At 38.6% G+C, this 20,103-nt stretch overlaps 1 protein-coding gene across 1 annotated transcript in view; it reads left to right on the top strand.

Annotated features, from left to right (window-relative positions):
• Positions 1–20,103, top strand: part of GRIK1 (glutamate ionotropic receptor kainate type subunit 1) — an 847,144-nt gene that overhangs the window by 692,573 nt on the left and 134,468 nt on the right. The window contains exon 13 of the mRNA XM_053705180.1: positions 12,078–12,301. Coding sequence (XP_053561155.1) covers positions 12,078–12,301 — 224 coding nt within the window. The remainder of the gene's footprint in view (positions 1–12,077; positions 12,302–20,103) is intronic.

A 20,103-nucleotide genomic window follows, 5' to 3' on the forward strand; every position in this document is an offset into this window, starting at 1 on the left:
TTAATGTACTATCCAGCAGTATCACAAAACATTTTTTTTTTATAATGGGGTTAGGACTGGCCAATACATGCTTACACCAGAATCAATCAACCAAGGACATAGATACATCATTAATAAATAGTGTACATTTTAACCAACTAAATTTGTTTGGTGCATGCATCTGTTCCTTTGTTTTCTTGTCACTCGTTTACTGTTTTTTGACAAATGCAGAGAATGTGTAAAAAATTATTTTCTTTCCTAAGATATAGTGGCCTAGATTTGGAGTTCGGCGGTAAAAGGGCTGTTAACGCTCCGCGGGTTTTTTTCTGGCCGCACCATAAAATTAACTCTGGTATCGAGAGTCCAAAAAAATGCTGCGTTAGGCTCCAAAAAAGGAGCGTAGAGCATTTTTACCGCAAATGCAACTCTCGATACCAGAGTTGCTTACGGACGCGGCCAGCCTAAAAAACGTGCTCGTGCACGATTCTCCCATAGGAAACAATGGGGCTGTTTGAGCTGAAAAAAAACCTAACACCTGCAAAAAAGCCGCGTTCAGCTCCTAACGCAGCCCCATTGTTTCCTATGGGGAAACACTTCCTACGTCTGCACCTAACACCCTAACATGTACCCCGAGTCTAAACACCCCTAACCTTACACTTATTAACCCCTAATCTGCCGCCCCCGCTATCGCTGACCCCTGCATTATATTATTAACCCCTAATCTGCCGCTCCGTAAACCGCCGCCACCTACGTTATCCCTATGTACCCCTAATCTGCTGCCCTAACATCGCCGACCCCTATGTTATATTTATTAACCCCTAATCTGCCCCCCACAACGTCGCCGACACCTACCTACACTTATTAACCCCTAATCTGCCGAGCGGACCGCACCGCTACTATAATAAATGTATTAACCCCTAATCCGCCTCACTAACCCTATCATAAATAGTATTAACCCCTAATCTGCCCTCCCTAACATCGCCGACACCTACCTTCAATTATTAACCCCTAATCTGCCGACCGGAGCTCACCGCTATTCTAATAAATGGATTAACCCCTAAAGCTAAGTCTAACCCTAACACTAACACCCCCCTAACTTAAATATAATTTACATCTAACGAAATAAATTAACTCTTATTAAATAACTTATTCCTATTTAAAGCTAAATACTTACCTGTAAAATAAATCATAATATAGCTACAATATAAATTACATTTATATTATAGCTATTTTAGGATTAATATTTATTTTACAGGCAACTTTGTAATTATTTTAACCAGGTACAATAGCTATTAAATAGTTAAGAACTATTTAATAGTTACCTAGTTAAAATAATAACAAATTTACCTGTAAAATAAATCCTAACCTAAGTTATAATTAAACCTAACACTACCCTATCAATAAAATAATTAAATAAACTACCTACAATTACCTACAATTAACCTAACACTACACTATCAATAAATTAAATAAACACAATTGCTACAAATAAATTCAATTAAATAAACTATCTAAAGTACAAAAAATAAAAAAGAACTAAGTTACAGAAAATAAAAAAATATTTACAAACATAAGAAAAATATTACAACAATTTTAAACTAATTACACCTACTCTAAGCCCCCTAATAAAATAACAAAGACCCCCAAAATAAAAAATTCCCTACCCTATTCTAAAATACAAAAATTACAAGCTCTTTTACCTTACCAGCCCTGAACAGGGCCCTTTGCGGGGCATGCCCCAAGAAGTTCAGCTCTTTTGCCTGTAAAAAAAAACATACAATACCCCCCCCCCCAACATTACAACCCACCACCCACATACCCCTAATCTAACCCAAACCCCCCTTAAATAAACCTAACACTAAGCCCCTGAAGATCTTCCTACCTTGTCTTCACCTCACCAGGTATCACCGATCCGTCCTGGCTCCAAGATCTTCATCCAACCCAAGCGGGGGTTGGCGATCCATAATCCGGTGCTCCAAAGTCTTCCTCCTATCCGGCAAGAAGAGGACATCCGGACCGGCAAACATCTTCTCCAAGCGGCATCTTCTATGTTCTTCCATCCGATGACGACCGGCTCCATCTTGAAGACCTCCAGCGCGGATCCATCCTCTTCTTCCGACGACTAGACGACGAATGACGGTTCCTTTAAGGGACGTCATCCAAGATGGCGTCCCTCGAATTCCGATTGGCTGATAGGATTCTATCAGCCAATCGGAATTAAGGTAGGAATTTTCTGATTGGCTGATGGAATCAGCCAATCAGAATCAAGTTCAATCCGATTGGCCGATCCCATCAGCCAATCAGATTGAGCTCGCATTCTATTGGCTGATCGGAACAGCCAATAGAATGCGAGCTCAATCTGATTGGCTGATTGGATCAGCCAATCGGATTGAACTTGATTCTGATTGGCTGATTCCATCAGCCAATCAGAAAATTCCTACCTTAATTCCGATTGGCTGATAGAATCCTATCAGCCAATCGGAATTCGAGGGACGCCATCTTGGATGACGTCCCTTAAAGGAACCGTCATTCGTCGTCTAGTCGTCGGAAGAAGAGGATGGATCCGCGCTGGAGGTCTTCAAGATGGAGCCGGTCGTCATCGGATGGAAGAACATAGAAGATGCCGCTTGGAGAAGATGTTTGCCGGTCCGGATGTCCTCTTCTTGCCGGATAGGAGGAAGACTTTGGAGCACCGGATTATGGATCGCCAACCCCCGCTTGGGTTGGATGAAGATCTTGGAGCCAGGACGGATCGGTGATACCTGGTGAGGTGAAGACAAGGTAGGAAGATCTTCAGGGGCTTAGTGTTAGGTTTATTTAAGGGGGGTTTGGGTTAGATTAGGGGTATGTGGGTGGTGGGTTGTAATGTTGGGGGGGGGGTATTGTATGTTTTTTTTTACAGGCAAAAGAGCTGAACTTCTTGGGGCATGCCCCGCAAAGGGCCCTGTTCAGGGCTGGTAAGGTAAAAGAGCTTGTAATTTTTGTATTTTAGAATAGGGTAGGGAATTTTTTATTTTGGGGGTCTTTGTTATTTTATTAGGGGGCTTAGAGTAGGTGTAATTAGTTTAAAATTGTTGTAATATTTTTCTTATGTTTGTAAATATTTTTTTATTTTCTGTAACTTAGTTCTTTTTTATTTTTTGTACTTTAGATAGTTTATTTAATTGAATTTATTTGTAGCAATTGTGTTTATTTAATTTATTGATAGTGTAGTGTTAGGTTATTTGTAGGTAATTGTAGGTAGTTTATTTAATTATTTTATTGATAGGGTAGTGTTAGGTTTAATTATAACTTAGGTTAGGATTTATTTTACAGGTAAATTTGTTATTATTTTAACTAGGTAACTATTAAATAGTTCTTAACTATTTAATAGCTATTGTACCTGGTTAAAATAATTACAAAGTTGCCTGTAAAATAAATATTAATCCTAAAATAGCTATAATATAAATGTAATTTATATTGTAGCTATATTATGATTTATTTTACAGGTAAGTATTTAGCTTTAAATAGGAATAAGTTATTTAATAAGAGTTAATTTATTTCGTTAGATGTAAATTATATTTAAGTTAGGGGGGTGTTAGTGTTAGGGTTAGACTTAGCTTTAGGGGTTAATCCATTTATTAGAATAGCGGTGAGCTCCGGTCGGCAGATTAGGGGTTAATAATTGAAGGTAGGTGTCGGCGATGTTAGGGAGGGCAGATTAGGGGTTAATACTATTTATGATAGGGTTAGTGAGGCGGATTAGGGGTTAATACATTTATTATAGTAGCGCTCAGGTCCGCTCGGCAGATTAGGGGTTAATAAGTGTAGGTAGGTGTCGGCGACGTTGTGGGGGGCAGATTAGGGGTTAATAAATATAACATAGGGGTCGGCGATGTTAGGGGCAGCAGATTAGGGGTACATAGGGATAACGTAGGTGGCGGCGATTTGCGGTCGGAAGATTAGGGGTTAATTATTTTAAGTAGCTGGCGGCGATGTTGTGGGGGGCAGATTAGGGGTTAATAAATGTAATATAGGGGTCGGCGGTGTTAGGGGCAGCAGATTAGGGGTACATAAGTATAACGTAGGTGGCGGTCGGCAGATTAGGGGTTAAAAATTTTAATCGAGTGGCGGCGATGTGGGGGGACCTCGGTTTAGGGGTACATAGGTAGTTTATGGGTGTTAGTGTACTTTAGGGTACAGTAGTTAAGAGCTTTATAAACCGGCGTTAGCCAGAAAGCTCTTAACTACTGCTTTTTTTCTGCGGCTGGAGTTTTGTCGTTAGAGCTCTAACGCTCACTGCAGAAACGACTCTAAATACCGGAGTTAGGAATATCCCATTGAAAAGATAGGATACGCAAATGGCGTAGGGGGATCTGCGGTATGGAAAAGTCGCGGCTGAAAAGTGAGCGTTAGACCCTTACCTACATGACTCTAAATACCGGCGGTAGCCTAAAACCAGCGTTAGGAGCCTCTAACGCTGGTTTTCACGGCTACCGCCGAACTCCAAATCTAGGTCAGTGAGTCCACGGCTTGAGTAATTACTGTTGGGAATATCACTCCTGGCCAGCAGGAGGAGGCAAAGAACACCACAGCCAAACTGCTAAGTATCACTCGTTTACCCACAACCCCCAGTCATTCTCTTTGCCTTCGGTGCATGGAGGAGGTGAAGTTTAGTTGTCTGAAGAACAATTTTGATTTCATCTACAAGCAAGTTTTGGGGTATAGCCGTATTACACTGCATTCCTTGCAGTCGGGTAGTGGTGGCTTTAAAGCAGTTAGGAAATTGTAAAGAGGTACTTACTGCATTTTCCTAACAATCGCTGCCCTAGTTTAGAAAGCCAGAGTTGGCTACTCTGTTTTTCAAAGGTCTCTGTAAGGAACTGTGTCCTCTCATACCTTGTAACTGTCTACATGCCAGACAGCGGAGCAAGTAAGTGCTTTTTCTTACAGTTGGGGAGACCATGCACTTAACAAATTAAAAGACATTGGTTTTTATTGGGACATAGATAATCCTGTTGTATGGGTTACACTGGGGCATGAAGCAGGCATTGTAGCATGTGAGAGACTAACATTTAAACTATTTTAAAAAGAAAGGGTAAAATGTTTTTATTAGGCTTTATTTTCTGACACATATTTACTTGATAAAACAATACAAGTTTAAACTGAAAGTAAGGCTGAATTTTCTTTTTCAGCAGCTTGTTCATTTCTGCTTTGCTTTAAAATAAAATGATGCGATTTAAACTGTCAGGTTTGAAAAAAACGATTATTTCTGGTACTCAGTGTACCAGTAAGTAGTGCCTCTCTGTGTCGCAGCAGTAATTTGAGCTCGGCAGTTGCGGTCACATGACCGGCTTAACTTCAAAATGTTTCTGAGGAAAAAGTTGTTTTTCTCCATTTCTGGGTGATCCGGTCTTAATTGGTAGCGGGAAGGCACCTCAGTAATTGAGGTGTGGGGTTGCCTGAGGGGTCTTTTAGAAGTTTACTTGATGTTTATTAAATGTTTTTTCTTATTTTTTCTCACATAATTTTAGCTGGGGATGAATCCTAATTTGGGATAACATTTAAAGTGTATTTTTTCCTTGGCATATTTTAATTGAATATTAAAATATTTGAAACTTATCTGTACAAGTTTATTTACCCTGCTCTCATGAATTCATGCTTATTATGTTTAGATGCACAAATTGCAGCTCCTATGCAATTTTCTACTTCATGTTTCAAGAAAACCTTGCAAAATAAAGGTAACATTTTGAGCCTAATGTCTCTCAGGATGATGCTGTTAAAATAATACCTCAGCTTTCTCCTGCTACATTCCAAGCCTCAATGGCATCACATGCAGTGCCCTGAGGTTCCTCTATAACTCCTAGTGAAGTTTATTTAAAAGCAGAAATTGCTGCCCAGGTATCTTCAGAGGTATCTGCGGCATTAGTTGCCATTCCCAGATTACAGGGAAAACACAAGAGGAAATCTAGAAATTCAGAAAGTAAGGTGCCTGTCCTCAGTTCTGCTTCCTAAGTTGCTCTTTCTCATAAGTCTGATGAGGAAGATACATTGAGACTCTCTGAGGGTGAAATCTCAGATTCGGACAGTATAATTCCTTCTTCTGAGACTGAGGTGGTATCCTTCAGATTTAGGCTTGAACACCTTCGTATATTGTTAAAGGATGTTTTAGCTACTTTAGATGACTCAGATACCCCTGTCGTGGTCACTCCTAAGAAATCTAGTAAACTTAATAGTTTCTTTGATGAATCTTCCACTTCAGAGGTTTCTCCTGTGCCGGACCGTGCTAGGGAGATTATCTCACAGGAATGGGAGAAACCAGGGGTGTCTTTTTCCCCATCTCCCATTTTTAAAGGGACAGTCTACACCAGAATTGTTATTGTTTTAAAAGATAGATAATCCCTTGTTTACCCATTCCCTAGTTTGGCATAACCAACACAGTTATATTTATATATGTTTTACCTCTGTGATTATCTGGTATCTAAGCCTCTGCAGACTGCCCCTTTATTTGTTCTTTTGACAGACTTGCAGTTTAGCCAATCAGTGATGGCTCCCAGGTAACTTCACGTGCACGAGCACAGTGTTATCTATATGAAAAACGTGAACTAGCACCCTCTAGTGGTGAAAAACCTGTTAAAATGCATTCTTAAGAGGCGGCCTTCAAGGTCTAAGAAATTAGCATATGAACCTCCTAAGTTAAGCTTTCAACTAAGAATACCAAGAGAGCAAAGAAAAATTGGTGATAAAAGTAAATTGTAAAATTGTTTAAAATTACATGCCCTATCTGAATCATGAAAGTTTTTTTTGGACTAGACTGTCCCTTTAAGAAAATGTTTCCTGTCGAGGACTTCATTAAAGACCCTTGGTATAAAGTACTGTACCCAAAGTTGAAGGGGTCATTTCCACTCTGACTAAAAGAACCACTATTCCTCTTGAGGATAACTGCTCTTTTAAGGATCAGATGGACAAGAAGCTGGAGGCTTATTTGAAAAAGATTTATGTTCATAAAGGTCTCCAATGGAAACCTGCGGTGTGTATTGCCACTGTGACTAGTGCAGCATCTTATTGGTTTGATGCCTTGTCTGATTCTCTTCAAGTAGAGACTTCCTTGGATGAAATTCAAGATAGGATTAAAGCTCTTAAGTTGGCCAATTCCTTTATTGCAGATGCCATTTTACAGGTTGTTAGACTAGGAGCTAAAAAGTTTTGCTGTCCTATCCCACAGGGCGTTATGGTTGAAATCATGGTCTGCAGACGTTTCCTCTAAAGTCAAGCTTCTGGCGATTCCTTACAAGGGCAAAACCTTGTTTGGACCCGGTTTGACAGAAATTATCTCTGATATTACGGGTGGAAAAGGGTCTTTTCTACCTCAAGATAATAAGAATAGGCCTAAAGGACTTCAGAGTCATTTTTGTTCCTTTCATAACTTCAGAGGAAAGTCTTCCCCTTCTTCTTCCAAGCAAGAACAATCCACATATTTTTGGAAACCCAAACAGTCTTGTAAAAAGGAGAAACAATAATAGAAACCTGCAGCTGATTCCAAATCAGCATGAAGAGTTTGCCCCCGATCCGGGATTGGATCAGGTGGGGGGCAGACTTTTTCAGTTCTTTCAAGCCTGGATACCAGATGTCTGACATGGTATCCCAGGGTTACAAATTGGAATTCAAGACTTTTCCTTCCAGAGGCAGATTCCATCTCTCAAGATTATCTGCAGACCAGATAAAGAGAGAGACATTCTTGAAATGTACACAACATCTTTCCTTCCTGGGAGTGATAGTTCCAGTTCCAGTGCAGGAACAGAATCTCGGGTTCTACTCCAACATATTTGTGGTTCCCAAAAAATAGGGAACTTTCCATCTCATTCTAGACTTGAAGTGTCTAAACAAGTTTCTCAAAGTTCCATCCTACAAGATGGAGACTATATGCTCCATTCTTCCTTTAGTACAAGAGGGTCAGTTCATGACAATCATAGACCTAAAGGATGCGTATCTTCATGTTCCTATTCGCAGGGACCATCACAGATTCCTAAGATTTGCCTTTCTGGACAAACATTTCCAGTTTGTGGCTCTTCCATTTGGTCTAGCCACGGCTCCCAGAATTTTTTTCAAAGGTTCTGGGGGCTCTTTTGGCAGTGATCCATTCTCGTGGAATTGCTGTGGCACCCTACCTGGACAACATATTGGTACAAGCGCCATCTTTTCAACAAGCAAAATCTCACACAGACATATTGTTGTCTTTTCTTCGTTCCCACAGATGGAATGTAAATCTGGAAAAAAGCTCCCTTCCCCTGCTACAAGAGTAGTGTTCATAGGGACCATAATAGATTCTCCATTGAGGAAGATTTTTCTGACAGAGGTCAGGAAAAACAAAATCATTTTCTCTTGCCTCTCTCTTCAGGCTACTGCTTATCCTTCTGTGGCTCAATGTATGGAGGTAATCAGTCTGATGGTGGCTTCCATGGACATTGTTCCTTTTGCTCGATCATTTGAGAGCTCTCCAGTTGTGCATCCTCAGACAATGGAATGGCGACCATGTGGATCTATCTCAGAGAATGATCTCTAGAGTTAGGTCAGCCGTCAAGGGACTCTCTCCAGTGGTGGATTTCTCAGGAACATTTGTCTCAGGGCACATGCTTTCTGAAACCTTCTGATCGTGATGACGGAAGCCAGCTTGCTGGGCTGGGGAGCAGTCTGGAACTCATAATAAGCTCAGGGCCTTTGGACTCAGGAGGAGTCTGCTCTTCCCATCAACATCTTGGAGTTGAGGGCGATTTACAATGCTCTATTGGCTTACATCAATCACCAGGGAGGAACTTGGAGTTCCTTAGCCATGAAGGAGGTTACTCGGATTCTTCAGTGGGCAGAGACCCACAATTGCTGTCTATCTGCCATCCACATTTCAGGAGTAGAGAACTGCGAAGTGGATTTTCTGAGCAGACAGACTTTTCCTACCGGGGAGTGGGAACTCCATCCGGAGGTGTTTTCCAGCTTAGTCCTCAAATGGGGGGTGCCGGAGTTAGATCTGATGGCATCCCCTTAAAAAACACCAAGCTTCCAAGGTACGATTCAAGGTCAAGAGATCCGTAGGCTGTTCTGATAGATACTCTGGTTTTTCCTTGGATTTTCAGGTTGGCATACCGGCTTCCTCCGTTTGCTCTCCTTCCATGAGTCATTGCTCATATCAAACAGGAGAGGGCGTCAGTGATTCTAATAGCCCCTGCGTGGCCTTGCAGGATCTGGTTTGCAGACTTAGTGGAGATGCCTCTCCTACCTTGGAGACTACCTCTGAGGAAGGACCTTCCTTCATCGAAATCTCGTTTCTCTGAAGCTGGCTGCTTGGAGATTGAACGCTTAATTTTGTCTAAGAGTGTTTTTTCTGAATCGGTCATTGAGACCAAAATTCAGGCTCGCAAGCCTGTTACTAGAAAGATTTACAATAAGAAATGGCATAAATATCTTTATTGGTGTGAATCCAAGGGTTACTATTGGAGTAGAATTAGAATTCCTTGAATTTTATCTTTTGTTCAGGAAAGCCTGGAAAAGGGATTGTCTGTCAGTACCCTGAAGGGTCAGATTTCTGCTTTATCAGTTTTACTACATAAACGTTAGGAGCTTACCTGTTGCCTGCTCCTAATAAAACTTTTCTGCATTCACCTACAAGACTCAGCGCTACTTTTTCCTCATTCTACATAAACGTTTGGCAGATGAGCCAGATGTGCAATCTTTTTGTCAGGCCTTGGTCAAAATCAGGCCTGTCTTTAAGTCTGTTATTCCTCCTTGGAGCCTTAACCTTGTTTTTAAAGTTTTACAGCTGGCTCTGTTTGAGCCATTGCATTCCAACCACTAAGTTGTTATCTTGGAAGGTTTTGTTTCTTGTTGCTATCTCTTCTGCTCGAAGAGTCTCGGAACTCTCGGCTCTGCAGTGTGATTCCCCTTATATTATTTTTCATGCCAATAAGGAGGTTCTTCGTACTAAGTTAGGTTTCCTTCCTAAGGCTGTCCTAATCCTTCTTCTTCCAAAGAATGTTTGTTACACAATTTGGGTGTTGTACATGCTTTTAAATTCTACTTACAGGTGACTAAGGATTTTCGCCAGTCCTCTGCCCTCTTTGTCTGTTTCGCTGGGAAACGTAAAGGTCAGAAAGCTACTGCTACTACTCTTTCTTTTTGATTACGAAGTATAATTCGTTTGGCTTATGAGACTGCTGGACAGCAGCCTCCTGAGAGAATTTCGTCTCATTCTACAAGAGCTGTTTCCTCTTCTTGGGCTTTCAAAAATGAAGCTTCTGTGGGACAAATCTGCAAGGCTGCAACTTGGTCTTCTGTACATACTTTTTTCAAATTTTACAAATTTGATATTTTTGCCTCGGCTTAGGCTTTTTTTGGGAGAAAGGTTCTTCCATCGGGGGTACCTTCTGTTTAGGACTGCCTGTCTTGTCCCTCTCTATTGATCTGTGTCCTCTAGCTTGGGAATTGGTTCCCAACAGTAATTACTCAAGCTGTTTACTCACCATATCTTAGGAAAGAAAAACAAAATTTATGCTTACCTGATAAATTTATTTATTTCCAGATATGGTGAGTCCACCGCCCCACCCTTTATTTTAAGACAGTTGTTCTTTTGGCTATAACCTCAGGCACCTCTACACCTTGTGTTACTCCTTTTTCTCCATTTCCCTTTCATCGAATGACTGGGGGTTGTGCGTAAAGGAGTGATACTTAGCAGTTTGGCTTTGGTGCTATTTGCCTCCTCCTGCTGGCCAGGAGTGATATTCCTAACAGTAATTAATCAAGCCATGGACTCACCATATCCGGAAATAAATAAATGTAGGTTAATATAAATGACTTCCCAACATTCAATTTAGGTTGAAACATTTAAAATTGCAAAATTATCATCTGCCTAAGATATCTAGATATTTTTTCTTTAAAAAAAAAAATGTATGAAACAGATGTCCACAGAAACATTTTTTCATTAACATGAAAATCTTATATATCTTATACATTTATCTGTACATAGTTCGTTATTGTGCAGACAATATTATTATATGTCTTACATAAGTATCTTCAATTAAATTTGCAAAATATGTTTACTAAGCCCATTTTTCTGTAAGCAATGGAATAGACTACTGCACAGTATTTACCTTGAAATAAAGATATATTTTCACTTACCCTTTAAAACTGTCAGTAGAAAATGTTCTTTTGCTAAGAAATGAAAGATAATATCTGATATTCTGACATTTTATAATTCACTGGTTTATATGATGGACAGATTTTGTAGTTGTGTATTTGTCTATAGTTCTCTTGTATAAAAATCATATTGTTTAGGCTTGGGTAATGTATACACAATTTATATTGAAAATAAATTTAGCAGGGCTAAATGGAGTATTTTGAATATAATTCTGCTTTTATCACAAATCAAAAGAAAAATACTTTTCTGCTTGTTAGAGTTTACAGTGTAGCAGAGATGATTGAGAACTTTTGAGACAGGAAGTTAAAGAGATGGTAGCATTTAATATATTCATTGAATGTAGATTGTTGATTGATAAAGTGTGAACAAGAAGCCAACTGTTCTCAGTAATGTATGTGGGTGGCTAATAATAAAAGAGTAAGTTGAAGGTTTCGCTAAAAAAGATACCTTTTTAAAGAACATTTACATTTCTGAATTTTGCAGGAAGGATTAACAGTGTAAGTCAGGAAATTTGCCATTTTGGGGTAACATATTGCAACATTTGCATCTGTTGTTAAAATGCCTTTTCTAAGAAAAAGTTGTTGTTAAAATGCCTTTTCTAAAAAAAATGTTGCCACCTTCCATTAAAAATAGAAATCAGGCTAATTAGCATAAATTAGCATAAAACATTGTCAGCATAAATAAAAAAAAATAAAGCTTATATGAATTATTTTAAAAGATGATTTATTTCAAATTAGAAACCAGATTTCTTTATTTATTATCTACATTGACCTAAAGTTTATAATAATTTGTCATCCACATCAGTAAAATACTGATAGGTCACAATTCTATCTGACACAAGGGAATAAATTAAGTTGCATCAGGAAGAAGAGGGGGCAATGGCACCTGTCTAGTTTATCTCACCAGCAGTGTATGTCTGTTTTTTCCCCAACAGAAAGCGGATCTGGCTGTTGCGCCCCTTACTATTACGTATGTCAGGGAGAAAGTTATAGATTTCTCCAAGCCATTCATGACACTTGGTATCAGCATCTTGTATCGGAAGCCAAATGGTACCAACCCTGGAGTATTTTCATTCCTTAACCCTCTTTCTCCTGACATTTGGATGTATGTTTTACTTGCCTGCCTTGGAGTTAGTTGTGTTTTGTTTGTCATTGCAAGGTAAGTCGCTAACATTTCTCATCTTCTCAGACTGCTTATTTGTTTCCTACTCATTCTAACAAACAGAACATATCATTTGGATATATAGTAATTAATGACTATAGGGTGCATCACTATTAGCTAATAGCTGGAACTATAAATGTTCCAGGTAGCTTAGTCTGACATGGAAAAATGTGAAACATTTTATCACGTTTTTGGTGATGCAATATTAGTAGTAATTCACAATCATTTTTGTTTTATAAATCTGATTGAGTTGAACTTTCAATTTTTTCTTCCCTTTATGGATCCAGGAAAAAAGTTGTATTATTGAGTAATCCATAGAATAATGCATCTTAGGGTACTTTCAGATGTTTGTAAGAGGGCTCTGTTAAAGGGACATTATTTTTATTATATGCATTTATCAGTAATAATGAAAAGTACAGCAAAATATCTACTTAAAAAGTATCTCATTTAAAATGTTTATTTTGTTAGCAAGTTTTGCATTGGTTTGCAGTCCAGGGTCAAACCATCATATCTTTGCTGTGGCCAATTAGAGACAATAATAAATGAGCTCCTGTACTATGCAGTATGTAACAGAGTCAGTGACTTAAAGGGGTCAATTTAACAAGAGGCGAGCGGACATGATTTGCTGTAGCGAATTATATCCGCTCAGCCTCGCTAAATGCTCACAGAAATATGCTGTCTGCTTTTAACGTTGCACAAGCATTTCTACTGAAATGCTTGTGCAATACCGCCGCTGCTCACTCGCGGCCATTCGGCCACTAGCAGGGGCGGTCAATCATCCCGATCATATCGGGATGATTTCAGTCTGCCACCTAAAAGGTGGCAGAGAAGTCAAGGAGCAGCGGCCTTATGACCGCTGTTTCTTAACTTCCGTTTATGGTGGACCAGAAACAATGGGGCGTTTATGCAACATCCGTTGCTTAATAAATAAACCCCCAAATCGGTAGAATCCACACCAGCATCTCTAGGTGCAAAAGATGAAAGAAAAAAAAAAACATTTTATAGGTAAACTTTAGAAAAGGTAAGAAAGTGGAGATTTAGCGTACCTTCAGATTAGCTCTCAAGCAGTAGCCAACATAGGCCTAGATTACAATTGGTGTGAAACAATATTAGTATTAATACGTGCTAACACCACCGCTCAAGTTAATCAATAGTGCTCCTATTCTTCTGCTCATATTAGTGGAAAGTAAAAAGTTATTGCTCAATGTAAAGACTCAGACGAACAAACATCTGGGGGTCAGATAGCTCATATATATATATATATATATATATATATATATATATATATACGTGTGTGTGTGTATATATGTACATATATAAACACATATATACACATATAAAACATATATACATACACAGATACAAATGTGCACACATATATATATATATATATATATACATGTGTGTGTATATATGTACATATATAAACACATATATACACATATAAAACATATATACATACACAGATACAAATGTGCGCACATATATATATATATATATATATATCTATATATATATATATATATATATATACGTGTGTGTGTATATATGCACATATATAAACACATATATACACATATAAAACATATATACATACACAGATACAAATGTGCACATATATATATATATATATATATATATATCTTTGAGCCCTTTCCTGTCAAACAACTTGTTATATATCCCTTTAGAACACTTTTTTATACATTTATTTCAATAAATAACTTTATAACACTATTTTAATAACAATATTTTATGTTTAATCAGTTTGTGTATGTATTTATATATATATATATATATATATATATATATATATATATATATATACAGGGAGTGCAGAATTATTAGGCAAGTTGTATTTTTGAGGATTAATTTTATTATTGAACAACAACCATGTTCTCAATGAACCAAAAAACTCATTAATATCAAAGCTGAATAGTTTTGGAAGTAGTTTTTAGTTTGTTTTTAGTTATAGCTATTTTAGGGGGATATCTGTGTGTGCAGGTGACTATTACTGTGCATAATTATTAGGCAACTTAACAAAAAACAAATATATACCCATTTCAATTATTTATTTTTACCAGTGAAACCAATATAACATCTCAACATTCACAAATATACATTTCTGACATTCAAAAACAAAACAAAAACAAATCAGTGACCAATATAGCCACCTTTCTTTGCAAGGACACTCAAAAGCCTGCTATCCATGGATTCTGTCAGTGTTTTGATCTGTTCACCATCAACATTGCGTGCAGCAGCAACCACAGCCTCCCAGACACTGTTCAGAGAGGTGTACTGTTTTCCCTCCTTGTAAATCTCACATTTGATGATGGACCACAGGTTCTCAATGGGGTTCAGATCAGGTGAACAAGGAGGCCATGTCATTAGATTTTCTTCTTTTATACATTTTCTTGCCAGCCACTCTGTGGAGTACTTGGACGCGTGTGATGGAGCATTGTCCTGCATGAAAATCATGTTTTTCTTGAAGGATGCAGACTTCTTCCTGTACCACTGCTTGAAGAAGGTGTCTTCCAGAAACTGGCAGTAGGACTGGGAGTTGAGCTTGACTCCATCCTCACCCCAAAAAGGCCCCACAAGCTCATCTTTGATGATACCAGCCCAAACCAGTACTCCACCTCCACCTTGCTGGCGTCTGAGTTGGACTGGAGCTCTCTGCCCTTTACCAATCCAGCCACGGGCCCATCCATCTGGCCCATCAAGACTCACTCTCATTTCATCAGTCCATAAAACCTTAGAAAAATCAGTCTTGAGATATTTCTTGGCCCAGTCTTGACGTTTCAGATTGTGTGTCTTGTTCAGTGGTGGTCGTCTTTCAGCCTTTCTTACCTTGGCCATGTCTCTGAGTATTGCACACCTTGTGCTTTTGGGCACCCCAGTGATGTTGCAGCTCTGAAATATGGCCAAACTGGTGGCAAGTGGCATCTTGGCAGCTGCACGCTTGACTTTTCTCAGTTCATGGGCAGTTATTTTGCGCCTTGGTTTTTCCACACGCTTCTTGCGACCCTGTTGACTATTTTGAATGAAACGCTTGATTGTTCGATGATCACGCTTCAGAAGCTTTGCAATTTTAAGAGTGCTGCATCCCTCTGCAAGATATCTCACTATTTTTGACTTTTCTGAGCCTGTCAAGTCCTTCTTTTGACCCATTTTGTCAAAGGAAAGGAAGTTGCCTAATAATTATGCACACCTGATATAGGGTGTTGATGTCATTAGACCACACCCCTTCTCATTACAGAGATGCACATCACCTAATATGCTTAATTGGTAGTAGGCTTTCGAGCCTATACAGCTTGGAGTAAGACAACATGCATAAAGAGGATGATGTGGTCAAAATACTCATTTGCCTAATAATTCTGCACTCACTGTATATATATATATATATATATATATATATAAGGCCAAAGACAGCACTCGCCGTTGTTTGCGTGTCAAAAAGTGTTTTATTCCTTGTTAATGTTTTCAGGGAGTAACCCCGTCCTCAGACAATTACAAATAATACAATCGAGTGTACTCACCACTTAGTGTGATTATATGTGTAAGCTGGTTGCAGGCCGCCTTCCCACCGTGTGCACGCCATGCCGAAACCGGAAGTGACGGTTGACGTCATCACGCTGAGATCTGGCTGCCCGCCTAGTTTCTATTGGACAATAATCTATAAACAAAACAATTACCATGGTGATCATACAAGAACGTAAACATATGAATATAAAAAGTGTACAATTTTTTTACAACTGGGACAGGTGTACTATTTTAACCGGGTGTACAAATTTAAACTTATTTGGTAATAAAGTGATGCCTTAGTTGGTGCGGTATGTGAGGTCCATTGTAAACTTAGTGTATTACGATCTTATTGTGTATGTCATATGTGTGTGTTACAATAAGTGTGAAATTTAAAAATAAGAACCAGGATATATCAGATGGACTGACACTTGTGGATAGTGCCTGACCCTAAAGATAATCTATAACTATGAGGTTAATAAAAAGAATATTTTTTCGGCTAGGACCTATCTTTTGTCAAAAGGGAAGAGACATATTAACCTTAGATTAGAAGTACTATATAGGGTATATTGATACAGCATATATGTAACAGCTGTTACTGTAAGGATATTTATACTCCTAGAGGTTGTGAGAATAGGACATCAGAGTATGTATCCGTTAATTATGGATAAGAGGAAACCTAGACTTACTACTTCTATACAGGCCTTCTATGTATAAAATGCAGACTATGTACTGGAATGATTAGTATATGGATATAGGAAAGACTATAGGGTCCTATCTGTATATGATATATCTATATGTAGAATCTACATATAAAGTTATATGTAAACTTTATGGAGAATATTTATAGAGAGGTTAGCCAACTATAAATAACAGTGCCAATCCAGTTGTGTATTAAGCCCCTTTGGGACTAGGGTGCCAAGTTCATATGTCCATCTGGCTTTTCGTGGAGCAGGAGTTTTCCTCTGTCCCCTCTCCTAGTCCGGGGGGGTACATGATCAATTAGTGTATATTTTAGATCTTTAACTGAATGTCCTTTGGATAGGAAGTGCCTGGCCACTGGCTGGTCCGATTGTTTCTTGTCTATTGCCATCCTAATTGCTGACCTGTGGTTGGCCATTCTCGTGCAGAGATCGCCTATTGTTTTGCCTACATAAAATAGTCCACAAGTACAATGCAATAGATAGACCACATATTGTGTGGTACAGGTTAGTGTGTATTTATGATAGTATCTTTTTGTCCCATTAGGGTGGGTAAAGTAGGTACCAGTGGTTAAACCATTACAGGTTGTACATCCCCTACACCAGTAACATCCAGGTTTTCCCTGTAACCATATAGTTTTCTGCTAACTATGGATCGAATCAGTTTGTACCAGGCTATCCCTACGCGATCTTTCTCTTCTAAATCCCACTCGAGGGACTTGCATATTTATAAGAGGAAGATTTTTTGTCTGTTGATAGTATTTGCCACTTTTTTGTAGTATCTTTGATATCCCTTGTTTATCCTGTGTGTACGTAGTCACAAAGGTCATGCTTTTCTCTTTTTCTGTCAATTGTAGATCTTTGATTTTTCGTAATTCTCTAATTGGATATCCTCTATTTTCAAACCTGCTTTGCATCTCATTCAATTGTTCAATGGTATTCGTATATTCTGTGTTATTCCTTTTAACTCTTTACATTTGTGAGATTGGTAGAGCTTTTTTAAGAGCTGGTGGATGGCAGCTGGTATAATGGAGGATAGAATTACGGTCTGTAGTTTTTCTAAACAGCATAGACTTACAACTATTTCAAGTTTGAAACGGATATTTACCTTCAACTTACAGGGACGGCGATGGGGTCCAATATGGCCCCATCTTACGCCAACCTGTTTATGGTAGAATTTGAGGAACACAATACACAGTTATTCAAGGACCCCAGGATTATATTATTCAAAAGGTACATAGACGACCTGATACTTATATGGAGGGGCACTGAAGAGGAACTACTCATGTGGCATCAGACACTAAACAGGATATGCCCAGCCTTGAAGTTCAAAATAAACTATAGTACAGAGACAGTAGACTTTTTAGATCTTAGGCTCTACAAAAAAGAAGGAAACAGTCTATGCTGTTTAGAAAAATTACAGACCGTAATTCTAGCCTCCATTATACCAGCTGCCATCCACCATCTCTTAAAAAAGCTCTACCAATCTCACAAATGAAAAGAATTAAAAGGAATAACACAGAATATACAAAAACCATTGAACAATTGAATGAGATGCAAAGCAGGTTTGAAAATAGAGGATATCCAATTAAAGAATTACGAAATATCAAAGATCTACAATTGACAGAAAAAGAGAGCAGCAAAAAGACAGAGGTTGGTACCCGCCTGACCTTTGTGACTACATACACACAAGATAAACAAGGGATATCAAAGATACTACAAAAAAAATGGCAAATACTATCAACAGACAAAAATCTTCCTCTTAGAAATATGTAAGTCCCTTGAGTGGGATTTAGAAGAGCAAGATCGCTTAGGGATAGCCTGGTGTAAACTGATCCGATCCATAGCTATCAGAAAACCAACTGGTTACAGGGAAAACCTGGATGTTACCGGTGTAGGGGATGTACAACCTGTAATGGTTTAACCACTGGTACCTACTTTACCTACCCTCATGGGACAAAAAGATACTATCATAAATACAGACTAACCTGTACCACACAATATGTGGTCTATTTATTGCATTGTACTTGTGGCCTATTTTATGTAGGCAAAACAATAGAAGATCTCCGCACGAGAATGGCCAACCACAGGTCAGCGATTAGGACAGCAATAGACAAGAAACAATCGGACCAGCCAGTGGCCAGGCACTTCCTATCCAAAGGACATTCAGTTAAAGATCTAAAATATACACTAATTGATCATGTACCCCCCGGACTAGGAGAGGGGACAGAGGAAAACTCCTGCTCCACGAGAAGTCAGATGGACATATGAACTTGGCACCCTAGTCCCAAAGGGGCTTAATACACAACTGAATTGGCACTGTTATTTATAGTTGGCTAACCTCTCTAACTATCCACAAGTGTCAGTTCATCTGATATATCCTGGTTCTTATTTTTAAATTTCACACTTATTGTAACATACACATATGACATACAAGATCGTAATACACTAAGTTTACAACTGACCTCACATACCGCACCAACTAAGGCATCACTACGTTCTTGTATGATCACCATGGTAATTGTTTTTTTTTATTGATTATTGTCCAATAGAAACTAGGCGGGCAGTCAGATCTCAGTGTGATGACGTCAACCATAACTTCCGGTTTCGGCATGGCGTTCACTCGGGGGGAAGGCGGCCTGCAACCAGCTTACACATATAATCACACTGAGTGGTGAGTACACTTGATTGTATTATTTGTAATTGTCTTAAGATGGGGTCACTCCCCGAAAACGTTCACAAGGAATAAAACACTTTTTGACATGTTAACAACGGCGAGTGCTCTCTTTGTCCTTTTATATGTAAATTGAGTGGGATGCACCCGGGAGGAATTATGACATAGTGAGTGCTGGACTTTTTGTACTTCTATAAATAAATATATATATATATATATATATATTTACATACACACACACTTTTATGTGTGTATGTGTATATGTACAGGTATATATATACATACATATATATATATACATATATATATACAGGGAGTGCAGAATTATTAGGCAAGTTGTATTTTTGAGGATTAATTTTATTATTGAACAACAACCATGTTCTCAATGAACCCAAAAAACTCATTAATATCAAAGCTGAATAGTTTTGGAAGTAGTTTTTAGTTTGTTTTTAGTTATAGCTATTTTAGGGGGATATCTGTGTGTGCAGGTGACTATTACTGTGCATAATTATTAGGCAACTTAACAAAAAACAAATATATACCCATTTCAATTATTTATTTTTACCAGTGAAACCAATATAACATCTCAACATTCACAAACATACATTTCTGACATTCAAAAACAAAAACAAAAAACAAATCAGTGACCAATATAGCCACCTTTCTTTGCAAGACACTCAAAAGCCTGCCATCCATGGATTCTGTCAGGTGTTTTGATCTGTTCACCATCAACATTGCGTGCAGAGCAGCAACCACAGCCTCCCAGACACTGTTCAGAGAGGTGTACTGTTTTCCCTCCTTGTAAATCTCACATTTGATGATGGACCACAGGTTCTCAATGGGGTTCAGATTCAGGTTGAACAAGGGAGGCCATGTCATTAGATTTTCTTCTTTTATACCATTTC

This window comes from Bombina bombina, chromosome 3 (genome assembly GCF_027579735.1).
Source record: "Bombina bombina isolate aBomBom1 chromosome 3, aBomBom1.pri, whole genome shotgun sequence".
In the NCBI taxonomy this organism is placed as follows: Eukaryota; Metazoa; Chordata; class Amphibia; order Anura; family Bombinatoridae; genus Bombina; species Bombina bombina.